Source organism: Vulpes lagopus, chromosome 8 (genome assembly GCF_018345385.1).
Source record: "Vulpes lagopus strain Blue_001 chromosome 8, ASM1834538v1, whole genome shotgun sequence".
In the NCBI taxonomy this organism is placed as follows: Eukaryota; Metazoa; Chordata; class Mammalia; order Carnivora; family Canidae; genus Vulpes; species Vulpes lagopus.
In genome coordinates this window covers 83132954-83147410 of record NC_054831.1, presented here as the reverse complement: position 1 = coordinate 83147410, position 14457 = coordinate 83132954, and the positions used below count along the sequence as shown (strand labels likewise).

Below are 14457 nucleotides of genomic sequence, written 5' to 3'. Positions count from 1 at the left end.
GTGTACACACAGACACACACGTGTGATATGTGCAGAGAGGTGTGCACACAGAGATAGGTGTGTGCACACGACAGGTATGCTCATGTGGACATAGGTGTATGCACACACAATAGGTGTGCACACGGAAACAGGTGTACACATGACAGGTATGCACACACGTGGACATAGGTGTGCACACACAACAGGTGCACACACAGAGACAGGTGTGCGCACTGTGGACATAGGTGCATGCACACCCCCCTCCCTCCTGCGGCTGCTCGCTGGGGCAGCCCTAGAGGCTGTGTGCGGCTCCGGGACGCGGCAAGGATGCCCGCGCCGCTCCGTCCCTCAGCACTCCCCAGAGCCGTTAGCCAACTGACTCAACAAGAGAAGGAAGGTGCAGCCAGAGCAGTGGGGACAGAGAAGTCGCGGTGTCGCTGCACGGCGCCACGATTGTGGGCATGGAAATCTCCAGAGAGCCCAGCCGGGAGACTGTGGACGTCGTTGGAGAGTCTGTGAGGTCACAGGGCACGAGCGAGTGTACAGAACTCAGTAGCTCTCGCTTGTACACACGGCTGCTGGCAGGAAACTGGGAGGAACAAACGGCTCTGCTGAGCACAGCCAAGAGGAACAGGAGTGAGTTTCACAGGACGTGACCAAGACGAAAAATGAAGAAAACAGTGACTCACCCCAGAAGACACCAAAAAACCTGAACTGATGGATGGTGCGTGCCCTCCTTGGACGGGAAGGTTCGGCGTCCGGGGTCCCCCCAATCTAACGTGATTGTTAAGGTTAACGGGATTCCCGCCAGGGCAGCACTGGGGCTTTGTCCTTGACAAAACCTGGTTTAAAGGTGCGGTTTTGTTGCGTTACTTGTTTTTGAACCAGGCGCGCTGATCTCAGTGGTGACCCGGGAAGTGCTGGGGAGAAGCGCAGCAGTGGGACACACCCTAGGAGACACCCAGCAGGTTCCAAGGGCTCCAAGGGCTCGGGAGCCTCATGCTGCGCTTCCACCCGAAGTCATAGACGAGCTTAGTGCCGGTGAAGGTGGTGATGCCTCGGAGCTGCGGGTGGGGACACTGGAGACCGTCCCAGGGGGCTGTCGCATCCCTGAAGGGCCATCTGGCCACAGCCACCTCCTTCCTCACGTGCAGCGGCTACGTCCGGGTGGAGCAACACGCAAGATGGGCTGCACGCGGTGTTTCCAGCAGCTCTGCTCACAATGACCCCAACTTGGAAGCGTGTCCTCAAGCAGGTGACGGATAAAGATCTGCGGTCCGTCCACATGGTGCGAAGCGACCTGAGCCATCCCCTGTGGAGAGACGCGGGAAGCCGGGGCCCCTATCACCCAGGGCGCCAGCCAGCAAGTGGGACGGCACCTGCGGGCACCCTGGGGAAGCAGAGCGCCGGGCGGGGGAGGTGAGCGGGTCTGGGCGGCACCGGGTCACCCGCGCGTCGCACACCTGTCCGCGCCCACGGAGTGCGCTGCACCAAGAACAGAAGCCGCGCACTTGGCTGATGGAAGAGAGGACAGGACGTGAAGGCGCTGGAGGGCATGTGTGGGTAACCGTGCAGGTCTGGAGGGTGGAGGCCTTGCTGATGACGAGCTCTCCGTGCAGCACAGGCCCTCAGCCCCGCTGCGCCAAGTCCCGCCCAGCTGACAACAGCGCCTGTCGGGGCAGCAAGAGGTCAGTAAGAGGGCGGGGCTGCAGGGAGCCCGCAGCCAAGCCACGATGCGATGTGGCGATGCGATGTGGCGTCGCAGGTAAGAGCTCACGGATGGGAGTGTCCCCGTGGGTGACGGGAAGGCCCCAGGGTGGTGTCCCCGTGGATGTCGGGAAGGCCCCGAGGGCAGGGCCCAGAGACCCGAGAAAGGGCTCCTATGGGTAGGACAGTGTCACTGGGGCCAAGGGATCCCCGGAGGTCAGTGCGCCACAGTCCTGCGTGTGTTGGGTCGGGGAGGCCCTGGAACTTCATCGGGCGCAGACGGAGGGGCTCTGGGAGACTCTGGCCGCCAGTGGGGGCGGGGGGGGGGCGGGCCCCTGGTGGGGAGGAGCTGCCCCGGGGTGCCCCCCTCTCCGGCCCTCCACATGCGTGAGCGGGGCTGCGAGCTGGGTGGGCCCCACCAGTGGCTGCAGCGTCCCGGTGGGGCGTGGTGGCCACACAGCACGGGTGGAAAGATTCCCAGGGCGCATCATCGCAGGTAAGCTGCAAGGTGCCGAGAAAGGTGCGCCGCGACCTAGGCTTCCTGCAGGAAACGGCGCGAGGACGTCCGCAGGTGAGCCGGTGCAGGTCCTCGCACTTTGCCCAAGAAGCCCCGGGAGCCGGGGTCGGGGGATGGGGTCAGGGCCGGGGGGGACCTGGGGGGGACCTGGGGGGACCTGGGGGCCTGCACCATCCGGGCTGCTAGAGCTCGTCCGCTGTGTCGTGTGGAAGATGGGGACAAAACGAGGGCTCCCAAAGGTTTGTGGGGCAGCAGGAAGGAGGTGCGACGTGCAAGGGGCCAGCGCGAGTGTCCCGAGTGCTGGGACCCGAGCTGTCGGTGCCGCAGCCGGGCTCTTCTCTGCCCGTTGCTAGGATTACAGCACAGCCCTGGGGCTGCTGTCGCAAGTGCAGGAACCCCGCGGCCCCTGACGCCCCTCGCAGCTGGGGTCCCATGGGCCTGCTGCCCCAGGGCGGACGGTGCAGCATCAGCTGGCTTGGCAGCAGCCTCGGGGAGCCAGGAGGGCGGGCACCCTGCTCCCAGGCCTGCCCGGGGCCCAGTGGGCGGGGGGCTCGGGCTTGGGGGCGCTAGGGATGAACGACTCGGCTCTTTCAATGCCGTGCTGGTTTCTCAAGTGGCCGTCCACGCGCAGCCCGGTGGCTCCTGAGAGGCCGCTGCCCCAGGGAACACACGAGGGTCAGGTGACGGGTCTGTGGTGCCAGGACTGAGCTGCCCCTAGATCTGGGGGCCACCGCTGAGGCTGGGCTTCGTGTGGGGAGGAGACGCCGGGTCGGCTTCCGGCACTGATGGGGGACAGCGAGGGGCCACCCCCACCTCCGCGTGTGTCCCTCCAGCCGGCCTCTGCGGTCAAGTCTGCAGGATGCCTCCTCCTTCCCGCCCTGCAAGGGCCCCGGGGTGCGATTGAGGCAGGAGGAGGGGAATTAGGAGCTGAGACCCTCAGGCCCGATGCGGACCACAGGGATTTGTGCTTAGGAGCCCGCCCATCATCTAGTCTTTCCTGCCATCGGATGTCGGATGTCGGATGTCGGATGCGTTCCTACTCGGTCAGCTTGGATGCACAGCTCCCACGGAGTCCCGGGTGGGTGAGGTACAGGTGAGGAGCTGAAAGGTGACCTGGTGCAGCACAGCCCCCTTGGGGGCTCCACACCATCCCATGGACCAGTTATCTTCTGCGGCCGGTCGGACAGGGACGTAGACCGTGAACGCACTCGAAAGTCTGAGAGCTTGCAGGCCGTCAGCTTCCCCAGCTGGCCGTGCGCTCGGTGTTATCGGGTGTCCAGAGCTGCGCGTTACAACCCTGCCAACCCGGGGTGGGGGGCATCGGAGGTAACGGGGGCTCCTGGGAACACGGGACATGCAAGGATCTTCCAGAAATCCCCTTTCCTCCTCCCCTCTCGCTGCCCCGCGCCCACGATCAGCACGTAGGGGGGAGGGTCTGCCTCTCCTCCCAACACCAGCGAGGCCTGTGTCAGGTTCCCATTGGAAAAAGACTGTGGTTGAAGAGACCGGAACAAAGTGGGGTTCGCTTTATGGCCTTGAGGTAAAAGGCGGTGTTTGGCTTTCGTGCCCCAGTGAACTCTTGGGCAGTTGGACGCCGGGTTACGATGTGATGGTGAGAAAGCAGGAGCACCTGGACAGCGTGCACAGGGCTCGGGATTTGGGGGGTGCAGCGGGCGTGCTGTCCTCCTCTCCGATTCCCGCGTTTCCTGGTGCACCTGCTGGGCCAGAGGGGGCTGGCCCGGGTGGGGCTGCTGGCCCTCGTGTGCCTGTGGGCTGAGCCCCTTATCTCTAGACAGGCCACGTCAGGAGTGAAACAGAGCCTGTTTGTCCACGGTTTAGACCTGCCCCTCGCCGTGCGGGGCATTGGCCCCTGCCAGTGTAAACCTCCCCGAATGCGGGGACCTTCCTCTGCCCCACAGGGCTCTGCGCCTTGCCGCGAGGGGCTTCTGGGACCAGCCTCTGAAGTCCTGTCGACCGCTCACTCACCGTGTCCCCCTCATGCAAGGCCCTGCCCACGGCCTCGACCCGCTTTCCCCACGGCCTCCTGGGTGGGAACGGAGACACCCACTTCTGTTTCTATGATCAAACTCAAGGGAGAGAGCGGGGAGAAAGGGGTTTGGGAGCCTGGGGAGCAAGCTTGCGGGCGAGCGCCTGTGAGAGTCCCCTGCTGAGATGCTGGGACCCAGCAGGTGTGCCTGGGGGCTGCCTCCCCCGCCCAGCGCCCTGGAGGACTCCTCATCCCGCAGAGTGCGGCGCCCGTGTGCTCACGTTGGTTCAGTGCAAGAAGCTCTGAAACGGCAGAGCACACGTGCCGTGTCGTTCAGTGGGACTTTGGGATCCTCCCTGGACGACGGGCCAGTGCCCTCTGCCCTCGAGCATCTGCCACCGTGCACGGAGATCTCCTGGGCTGCTCTCCCACCGTCCCACCTCGGGGCTGTGTCCTCCCCACCCGGCCCTCAAGAGATGCGCCGGGCAGTCACCCGTGCCAGGCGTTGGAGGGTGATGAGAGCGGCCCGTCAGCTTAAACTGGAAGGGTCTTGTCAGAGCCACAGCGCCTGGATGTGCTGTGCAGGCCGGGCTCGCAGGGAGGCTGGAACACGAACCTCCAAAAGCACGCACCAGGGATGTCTTTTTGCTGGTTACTCACTTAATAAGCCCAGAAGTCAATAATTTTGCAGGCGAAGATCTTGCATCACAACACCACGCCTCGGGCATGCGTGTAGAGGCCCCGCGGCAGGTGGTGGTGGTGGGGGTGCTGCGGAGCCTGCGGCCGCCCCTGACCCCACCCGCCTCCCCACGGCCTGGGGAAAGGCACCCGTCCCCTTCATCGCCTCCTCGGTGTGTCTTAAAAGCCGTAATTAAGATTCCTGCCTCTCCCACTTCCCAGGGTTGCAGCAATTAACTTGATTAGCGTATTGGAGAGTGTTATCAACAGTGTGCATTTGCATATCAAATGAAAATCATCATTATTAATAGCCCTTCAAGACCCACTTCCCAGGAAACACCAGGATTTCTTAACAAAGAAGACAGAGCCATCGCTCGGCAGCTTGGCTAAACCACGTCCAGGTTTCCCGATGAGGAGGGCAAGAGCGAGCGACGCGGTGCTTCCCCTCCCGTGGGATCCACAGGCGGGAAGGATTCCGGGGGCCTTGGGGGGACGGGGTGAAACCCCAGCACCTCGTGGAGGAGCCGCCCCGAGGGAGCAGCTGCCTGCAGGTGGGCTCGGAGAAGGCGGGCGCGGGGCCAGCAAACACCCAGGGGGCCTCACCAGGTGACCTTTGGCGCTGGCCCCGGCCACCAGGTCAGGAGGCTCGTGCTCAGAGGAGCCCCCGCCTTCCGCGGGGGAAAGAGACACAGTTTCAGGGGAAACTGGAGCCTTGTTCTCACAAGTGTGACTATTCAGACACAAGCCACGAGCAGAATAACAGAGAAAGACTGACAATAGACAGAGTGGGTCAGATCACAGGGAGCAGAGTCTGAGGACAGAGGAGGCTCAGGCATCAGCTGGCGAGTGTCCCCAGGGCCCCGTGAGGAGTGTCACATCTATAGAACAAGAGGAAGGACGTCTTGAGTGATACAGGGACTAGCGGAGACTAGGATGCAGCACGCAGCGGGGTCGAGGAGTGGTAAGGGAAGTGCTCGGGGCCTCCAAGCACACAGGGTGGACGGCGCCTGGAAACCTAAGAGACCAAGGATCCGGTCGGAATACGGAAAATTCGACCAAGAAAAGGAGGGAAAAGGAAGCAATTCATCAAAGAAATGATAGGAGAGGAAGTACAGGAATCGACAGCTTCAGTAAATCAGGGCAGGTGCGTGGCTCGCGCCTACGCACATTCTTGGGAAATGACCAAACACGCAGTTTACAGGATGGGCCTCCGCCCCGCGGGCAGGGACGCCAGCCGGTGTCTCCAGGTAGAAGCGCCACGTAGGAGACGATAGCAACATCCCCTCCAAAGACGTTGGGGAGATCGCGGTGGCGCAGGATCGTCCCCAAGCCGAGCTGCTCTGGTGGCCGAGAGTGAGTGAGCGCGCCGGGTTTCTGCCCCCACGGGATTCCCAGGGAGTTTTGACAGGTGTTTGTTGGGGCTGGAAAAGGGAGAAGAGCGAGGTGAGGCTGGTGCCGGGGTCAGCGGGGGCCGGGGAGGGTGTGGGGCACGTCACCCAGCCCATGTGCCAAAGGCGTGTCCTTCTTTTCAGCGAAAGAAAAGAAAATTGAGCTTCGGGAAAACGCGCGCACTGGCCCAGAAGCTGTCCACGGTCTGGGGTCAGCCCTGTGTGCAGGTGGCTTCGGGCAGGCGCTGGCACAGGGGGATGTACCAGCCGGGGCACTCACAGCCCGTGACCCCGCGACCCCGTGCCTGGGGGCCCTGCCGCATCCTGACCACGTGCGGCCGTGGTGGGTGCCACGTTCGGGTCCACCCGACCGACCGTGGAGGGCTTTGGTGTGGCCTGGGGGCGGGGGCTGCGGGTGCGGCTCCGATGGGACAGGGGAGCCGGGGGCTCCGTGGCAGCGCGGCCTGCAGGGGCGCCCCTCGGCCTGATGTCAGAAGCCAGGACCGTGCATCACTGAAACCGTCACACGTACGAGGATGAGAAATCGCCACGTGTCAGACGTAGGCAGCGCACACCAGCAGCCCTCGGCGGGGGGGGGGGGAACGGGGCCACAGAAGGCAGCTGGGTCTGCGGGGGCCATGCATGCCCGCCCTGTGGCCGACAGCCTTCGACCCGATGCCGCGCTTGCCAGCTTTGTCGCGGCCACAGCGACGCGACCGGGGACCGGAACCCGCTCCTTTGCCCGCAGCGCATGTGCTCAGCACCTGGACTCCAGGTGAGGTCACGTGTCACACCAGCTTCACGCAGTGGGTTTTAGAGCTATTTCTCCCGGGGGTTTTGCACCCATCTGCCCACCTCTTGGGAGTCGGTGCCGCCGCTGAACCTCCTCTTACACTGGGAAGGTGACGTTCGGCAGCTCGTCCTTCAGCGCTCGCGTTGCTGGTGGGGGGCGGACCCACTCAGCCTCGGCCGCGGTCGGCCGTGTGCTCACTGGCCACGCAGTGCCGTCCCCGAGTCCCTGCAAAATGTTGCTGTGCTCCAAGGGGATCCGAGAGCGGCCCCGGGACTTCCCAGCATTGAATTTTCCAGAAAACTCAGAGGGTACTGGATGGTCATCTCCAGGCTGGGAAATCCACCCGGCAGGTCACAGCGACCTGAGACCTACGTGTGGGGGTCGGGAATGGGGTCGACTGCGGGGGGCTCGGGGCCTCCCGCAGCTCCTCCCTCCTTCCTTCCTCTTTCTCTCCTCTCCCATCCCCTCCCCTCCCGCCCCCTGAGTTGCCAACAGGCCGACAGACCTGAGGTCACCAGTTGCGGGAAGAGCTGGGGTTCAACCCCGGGCAGCAGTTCCCGGCCTGTGCCTCCCCTCGTTGCCCCCAGGCTACTTCCTGGGTGGGGCTGCGTGTTTCCTCGTCACCCCGCTGGGTGTGCAGAACGGTGCCCGCGTGCAGATGCGTGTGACCAGTGGCTGCCGGAGGGAGGAACGCCCCGTCCAGGGGAGGGTCTTGACGGAGGTGGACCCCGGCGCTCAGTTTGGAATATTTGGCTTCCGACCAGGAGGCGGTGTCTGGGCTCCCGTGGGGGGCACTGGGCTTGGCGGGCGCACACAGTGCTGTCCCTGGGGGAACTGAGTGGCTTTGCCTCGGCGCATCGTCCTCCTAAAGTCACTGGTCCCTGTCCCAGCACTTCACGCGCCTTATTCCACTCAGCACGTTAGGGCAGCAGAGGCACTTCTATCTCTATTTTGCTCAGAGGCCGGCAATGGAAAGGTCGAGTGGTGCACGCCCTTGTGCCAAGGCCCCGGGGTCTCACGTCCTGCGTGCGGTGGGACCCGAGGAGCCCTTGGGGTGGAAGGACGGGGACGGTGGGCCCACTATCTGCCTTCCCACTGCCTGTCCACATGAGTACGGGTCCTCCTGTAGGTGGTATTCCGCGTGGAAGTCAACCCAGAGGCAGTTATTTCTGCAGCCTCATTTGGGGTCGGCCGTCACCAACCCTGCAAGCCGAGGCAGTAGAATTCGAAGCATCAGCCAGTTATTTACCACTCATAGATGTTCTCACCACAACTGCGGAACACGAGCCATCGTGTCTCCCGCCCCGGCGGTCCGAGGCCACCACCTTGCCCTCCTGTCCTGCTGCTCGTGGGGCGCAGGGTCCCACGGCCGCGAACCGTCCGGCAGGAAGGAGGGCACCCCGTCTCTTTGCACCACCGCAGCCGGTGTCCTTAGGGCAGGGGACCTGCCGCAGAGAGGCTGCGGCGGGAAAGCCTCGTCAGCCACCCGCCCGGGGTGCCCCGTTGGTGGCCGGCCTCGGGCTCCAGCTGTAGCGGCACCCACAGCCGCGGTGCTCCAACCCCGAGGTGGGGCCTAACAGGAAAGGCCCTTGCAGGGCCCACACGCGGCCTCTGGGTGGGCGGTGGGCACTTGGGCGCAGCCGTGACCAGGGGCCACAGCCCCCAGTGGGTCCTGGTGCCGCGTGTCCTCTCACGTCCTCATGGGGAAGACAGGCGCCTGGTCCCCAAGGTCAGGCAAACACGAGGTGTGCGTTGCAGCAGGTGGGATACCACCGGGGGAATGGGAGGCGTTACCTGTGGTCATGACGATTCCTGCCAGGGCCTTGTGGCGGGCATGCGCAGACGCCAGGCCCACGGTCAGCTCGCGGAACTTCTGCGTGACCAGCTGGGACACGGAGTCTGCGAATTCCTGAAAGACACAAGCACCAGGCCTGTTTGACGGCTGAGTGGCGGCGTCCGGGCCTCCCGCCCTCCATGCCGCGTCCCGGGCGCCCCCGCCTGCGCTGGGCCGACACCCCGGGGCCAGAAGTGGCGGCAGGCCCTGGTTCTGAGGGGCCCCGCCTGGCCCCGCGCCTGAGCATGGCCACTGTCCCGTCTGTTGAGGGGCCCGCCTGGGCTCCCGTGGGGGGGGCGCTCGACCCACAGACGCCCGGGGGCTGGGCGGGGTCCAGCGCGTAGACACCCACCGCCTCGGGTGCCTCCTGGCTGAGCTGCTCCCCGTGCCCACCCCGCGGTCTCCCCCATCGGGTTTCTGCACACGTGCACAGGCACACACATGTGCGCTCAGAGACACACACACGCAGGCACACGTGCACTCGCAGAGACGTGCAAGCACACATGTGCTCAGAGGTACACGTCTACGTGCACACAGTGCAGCCAGAGACAATGCACGTGTGCAGGTCCCCACACACTCATAAGCTGCATACACACGGGTGCACACGTGTGCCCACATCACGGTACACCCCCCCACACACGTGCACACATACATTCAGGAGGTGCACACACACACACACACACACACACACCCTCAAGTTGTCGGAATCCCACTTGTTGGGTTTTCCTCGTGTGGCCCATGTCCCTCTTAGAGCAGCTCATCTACAACGAGGCCCACGGCTGTGGTTTTCGTCTCCCCCTCCCTCCCACGCGGCCTCCCAGGCGGACGTGTCACTTCTCTGCTGTGGGAGGCAGGCGGTGGCGGTGCCCGTGGGCAGTGGACACAGAGGGCTCTGCTGTGAGTCGTGTGGGCCCATTTTCCTGATTTATAAGGTGATCCTCCTCATTCCCGCCCGACAGTGCCTTCGTGAGCACCGAGTGTGTTACACGCGTGGCTTGCCGCCCCCTGCACGTGAGTGCTCAGGAAGGTGCCCCTTCTCTCCTCGTGATTATTACTATCATTTCCCTGGTGGCCGTAGACCAGCCACCTCTGGGTGGTTATCTCGGGCGGGGGGACGTGGCCCGTCTCGGGGTGGTGTGCAGCTCCACCTGCCACCGGGTGTCGGACACGGTGCTACAGGTAAGAACACGTCTCAACACAGGCGCCAAAGAGCAAGAAAGGAGACGGTTTTATAAAAATCCCGCTTGCAGGCAGTCAACACGTTCACATGGCAGCAGGCCTGCCTCCCGCACCAGAAGCCCGCCCGGGACAGCAGCGGGGCATGGGCTCCGTGGGCCGGCGCCCTACAGCTGGGACCTCCAGGCCCCGCAGGGGGTGCAGACCCTGGCTTTGCCGCAGAGGCTCGCTGCCGTGGGTGAGACGCTGCCCCTCCACTGGGAGCTGTGGAGCCAGCCCCGGGCCTGGAGCCGTCCTGACCTTTGTGACCTGGGCGCCGAGGTCCGGGGGTCCGGGCATGTGTCCCAGGCACATGGCGTGGGAGCTGCTGTGACCGGAACCAGGGACCGCAGGTGGGGTGGCTCAGAGCCGTGGACTCTGTCCCCTCCCGGCCTGGGGTCAGCAGCTGAGGGCAAGGTGCCGCAGGCCGCTCTCCCCCGAGGCTGCGGGTGTGTCCGTCCCTGCCTCCTCCAGCGTGTCTGTCTGTCCCTGCCTGGTGCAAGGATGCCCGGCCCTGGATTCTGGGCCACCCTCAGCTCAGCTCTTCATAGACGCAGGTGCAGGACACGGGAGGGACACCGGGAGGACATGGGGAGGGCATAGGGGGACACATGGGGAGGTCACAGAGAGGACACGGGGGGCACAGAGGTCACGGGCAGGGCACAGGGAGGACCCTGTCGGCTCCTCCGACAACAGGTTAAGTAGTGGTAGGACCACGGACGGCGCCCCCAGGTGTGACCGTCAGGAGCAGCAGGACCGATTCTGTGCATCACTGACGGTGGGGACAAGCGCCTCTTGGCCCCCATCCCCACCCCCGTCCCCGCCCCAGGGACCTGCTGGGTGCGCTGGAGCCCGGAGCCCGTGTCTCGGTCTCTCTCCGTGTGTGAGGGGGTCACGGTGCGTGTGTCCTCCGACGTCTCTGCTCCGCGTCGCACCCTCTAGCTCCCTCGGCGCCACCGCCAGCGGCCAGGCGTCTGTCTTCGTGCTGAGCCCTAGCCGGCGGCCGAGGGGCTAGTGGGCGGGCGCTGGGCTGCCCTCCTCCGTGGACGTCGTGGACTCGGCGGCTGTAACATCGGGGCCGCCCCGGAGTCCGCGTTCTCCTCTCCTTTGGAGAACACGAGTGTTTGCGGGTGGGGGCGGCTCCACTCTGACCTCCCGGGCCCCCAGCATTCCCGCCGCAGCGCCCGGGGCCTCCCGTGTCTCCGCGGCCTCGCGACACCCGAGCTCTCCCGACGGGCGAGGCGGGACCGCACCGTGGTTGTGACGTGTGTGTCACTGACCGCCTGTGGTGTCGAGCATCTGTCACCTGCTCGTGCGCCGTCTGGGTCTTGTCTTTGGAAAAAAACGTGTATCCAGGTGCTCTGCCCGTGCTAACTGGATTGTTTGTTTTCTGTCTTTTATTTTTGGTGCTGATTTGTACGCGTCTTCAACGAGTCTTGGATGTTAGTGCCTTGCCGAACGTGTCGTGTGCTGGGGTCGTCTCCCGCCCAGCCTTCGCCTGCCAAGCAGCCGCTGGCTTCCGCCTGCAGGTGCGGCTCGGACCCTGGGTGCTGCGCTGAGCAGGCCCGTGTGGCTGCGAGTGTCCCCTCCTTGACGCTGCCGGGTGTCCAAGGCGGAGGCATCTCTGCTCTGTGGGGACAGGCCCCAGAGGGCGGCGTCCCAGCCACTGGTGATAACATAAAGTGCTCAGAAAAGCAGCTCCAGTGTCCGTTCCACGGAGGTGCAGACCCGCTGCCCCGTGTGTGGCGTCCGCGTGTCCTGCTTGACCCCACGGAGAAGCTGCTGCCCGCGCTGCAGGCTGTGTGCAGGGGCCAGGCCGGGGGGCCGGGGTGGGCGAGGCCGCCTCCCTCGCTGTGGCCCCGGTTCCTGCCAGCTCCGCAGGCTGGTGTCAGCGCGGGCGCAGGTGGACGGCGGGCTGCCCCCCGAGATCCTCCCGAAGGACGTGCCCCCCCACGGCCTCGCCTGACCCCAAGCGTTGCATGCAGGCCCTTCTCCAAACGCAGCCACCGTGCGGTGCGGTTACAACACAGGGACCTGGGGGGACAAACGTCCCGCCCACGGACCTGTGACACACGCTGTGGTCTCAGTGACCTTCCTGGCAGTGGTGTCATGCGTGGGTCTGGCTGTTGGAGGGTGAGGGGCCCCTTGTCTCTTGTCCCATGTCCTCCGGCTGCAGACCCCTGGGCTGGAGCCGCCGTGGAGAGGCCGGGAGCCCTGCTGCCCACCCACCGCCAGCCCTGAGCGGTCACGGGCTCTGAGGATGTGGGGTTTCAGCAATGGCTCTGCTGACCCCGGTGGCAGGAACGCGGGGAATTTGTCATAAAAAGGCAAGTAAGTCCTGACACGTCACAGAAGAGCAAGGAGCGCGCAGAGCACCATGCCCCACAGCGGACCCAGCAGGCGGCGCCCATCCAGGGGAGCCACCTGTAGCCCGGGCACCTGTTGGGGCTCTGGGGGGCGCCGGGGGGGTTGGGGGCTCTGGGAGGCTCTGGGGGCTCTGGGGGATTCTGGGGGCTCTCATAGGCTCTTCGGGCTTCTGGGGCTTCTGGGGCCTCTGGGGGGTTCTGGGGGCTCTGGGGGGCTCTTGGGGGCTCTGGGGCCTCTGGGGGGCTCTGGGGCCTCTGAGGGGACTCTGGGGGCTCTGGGTGGCTCTTGGGGGCTCTGGGGCCTCTGGGGGGGCTCTGAGGTCTCTGGGGGGCCTCTGGGGGGGCTCTGGGGGCTGCAGGCCTGACCGCGTGGGTTGGCCACTGTGTGCAGTTCCGTTGCCGCTTAAGAACATCTGTCGGACGTGCAGTGGTTCCGGGTGTCCCTGGAGGAACGTGTAGGGTCCGGGGGCCTGTGAGACCGGTCATCAGGTGCCGGCCGCTTGCCCGGGTTGCGGGTGTTCTGCTGTGGGTGGGGGGCGGACAGGTGGCTCCGGGGCAGGGAGGGCTAGTGGGGTGCGCTGGCTCCCTGACCGGCGCCGGCCTGGACCCCCTGCCCCTGCCCCCCGCCGGGGCCGCCGCGACCTCCTCGACGCCTCTGCCCAGCCCTTTCCCATTCACATCTGACAGGAAGGGTGGAGCGGTCTTGTGCTCTGCTCCCTGGGGTGGCGGCTCGGCCCACTGAAGCGAGGACAAGGGTCTGGTGCACCGTTCAGGCCCACCTGGGACGTGGAACCCGCGTGGCAACCATTGGGGCCGTGTGGACGTGCCTGGAGCTGTGACCCTTGCTGACCTGGCTGTGGGGCTGGAAGGAAGAGAATCGGAGGGCACCACCGGCCGGTCCTCGCGCGGATCGGAGCCCCGAGGAGTGGACGTGTGTGGCCGTGGGGGCCAGAGGAGCCTGCCCGGCCAGCCGCCCTTGCCCGCCCGCTGCTACCTCGGGGGCTTGGTGGTTAGCGGGCGGCACCCAAGCCTGCAGCTGCCGGCGGGGTTTGTGGGGCGGGTGCACGTGGATGACGTGGTTGATTGTGGGGGCTCCACGCCGGGCGCAAGTGTGGGATCCGCGCCGGGAGGTGTATCCTCACTGCCTAACTTAACGCCAGGCATTTTTTATGTTTTAATCACTTGGGACTGAACACGCAGTCACTTCTGGTTGCTGCAAACCCGCCTGGCACTTGGTTTATGGCAGAAGCTGCTAAGGTGCCTAGAAGCAGCTCGTGTCATGGATTCTTTCTATAAATGCAGATCCCGGGGTCTGCCCGGGGCTGCAGGGGTCCTCCCGGGGCCACGGGACACACGGCACATGGACTGCTACACGCCACTCGAAGAGCATTTTCGTCCCTCGTGGGTCAGGCCACAGTGTAGTGTTGCGTCCTAAATCAGTGAAGTTAATTAACTTTTCCCCGACCGCGAGCACACAGGCCCTCCCTGTGACTCCCAGCCGCAGCCTCGTGTCCCCGGGCTGGTGCCTCGTCCACGCCGCCGCCTCCCGCTTGAGTCACGCGAGCGTCACAGGCGGTGGCCACCCCGTCTGCCCTCCACGGGGTTCCCAGTCCTCCTGAGGGCCCAGGGCTCCTCAAGCCGGGTCCTTGCCCGGCTTGTCCTCCGAGGGCAGCTTTTCTTTGTCTTCCGTGTGTCACCAAGTGTGGCCCCGTGGACAAGGGGCCAGGAGGGCCCCTGACGTGATGGTCGTGGTGACGGCAGCTGGGGCTGCCCTGAGGTCACTCCTCACACACTGTGAATGGGGACAGCGGGATGGGAGTCAGCCGTCAGCACGCCGCCCGCGCCTAAGGGGCCATCAGCGCTCTGTCTGCTGGTTTTGTTAACGATCATGTGAATTCATGATCGTGTAGATGGCCCACAATGGGCATCCTCTGTGGGTCTGGCAGGGGGTGGGTGTGGTTCTCCATGTGGGTCGGGTGCAGTGTAGATGGCC

At 65.0% G+C, this 14457-nt stretch overlaps 1 protein-coding gene across 2 annotated transcripts in view; it reads right to left on the bottom strand.

Annotated features, from left to right (window-relative positions):
• ADARB2 (adenosine deaminase RNA specific B2 (inactive)) overlaps positions 1-14457 on the bottom strand; it is a 339341-nt gene that overhangs the window by 29548 nt on the left and 295336 nt on the right. For both annotated transcript variants that reach the window (XM_041767012.1, XM_041767013.1), the window contains one exon: positions 8844-8958. In XM_041767012.1, the coding sequence (XP_041622946.1) occupies positions 8844-8958 (115 nt within the window). The remainder of the gene's footprint in view (positions 1-8843; positions 8959-14457) is intronic.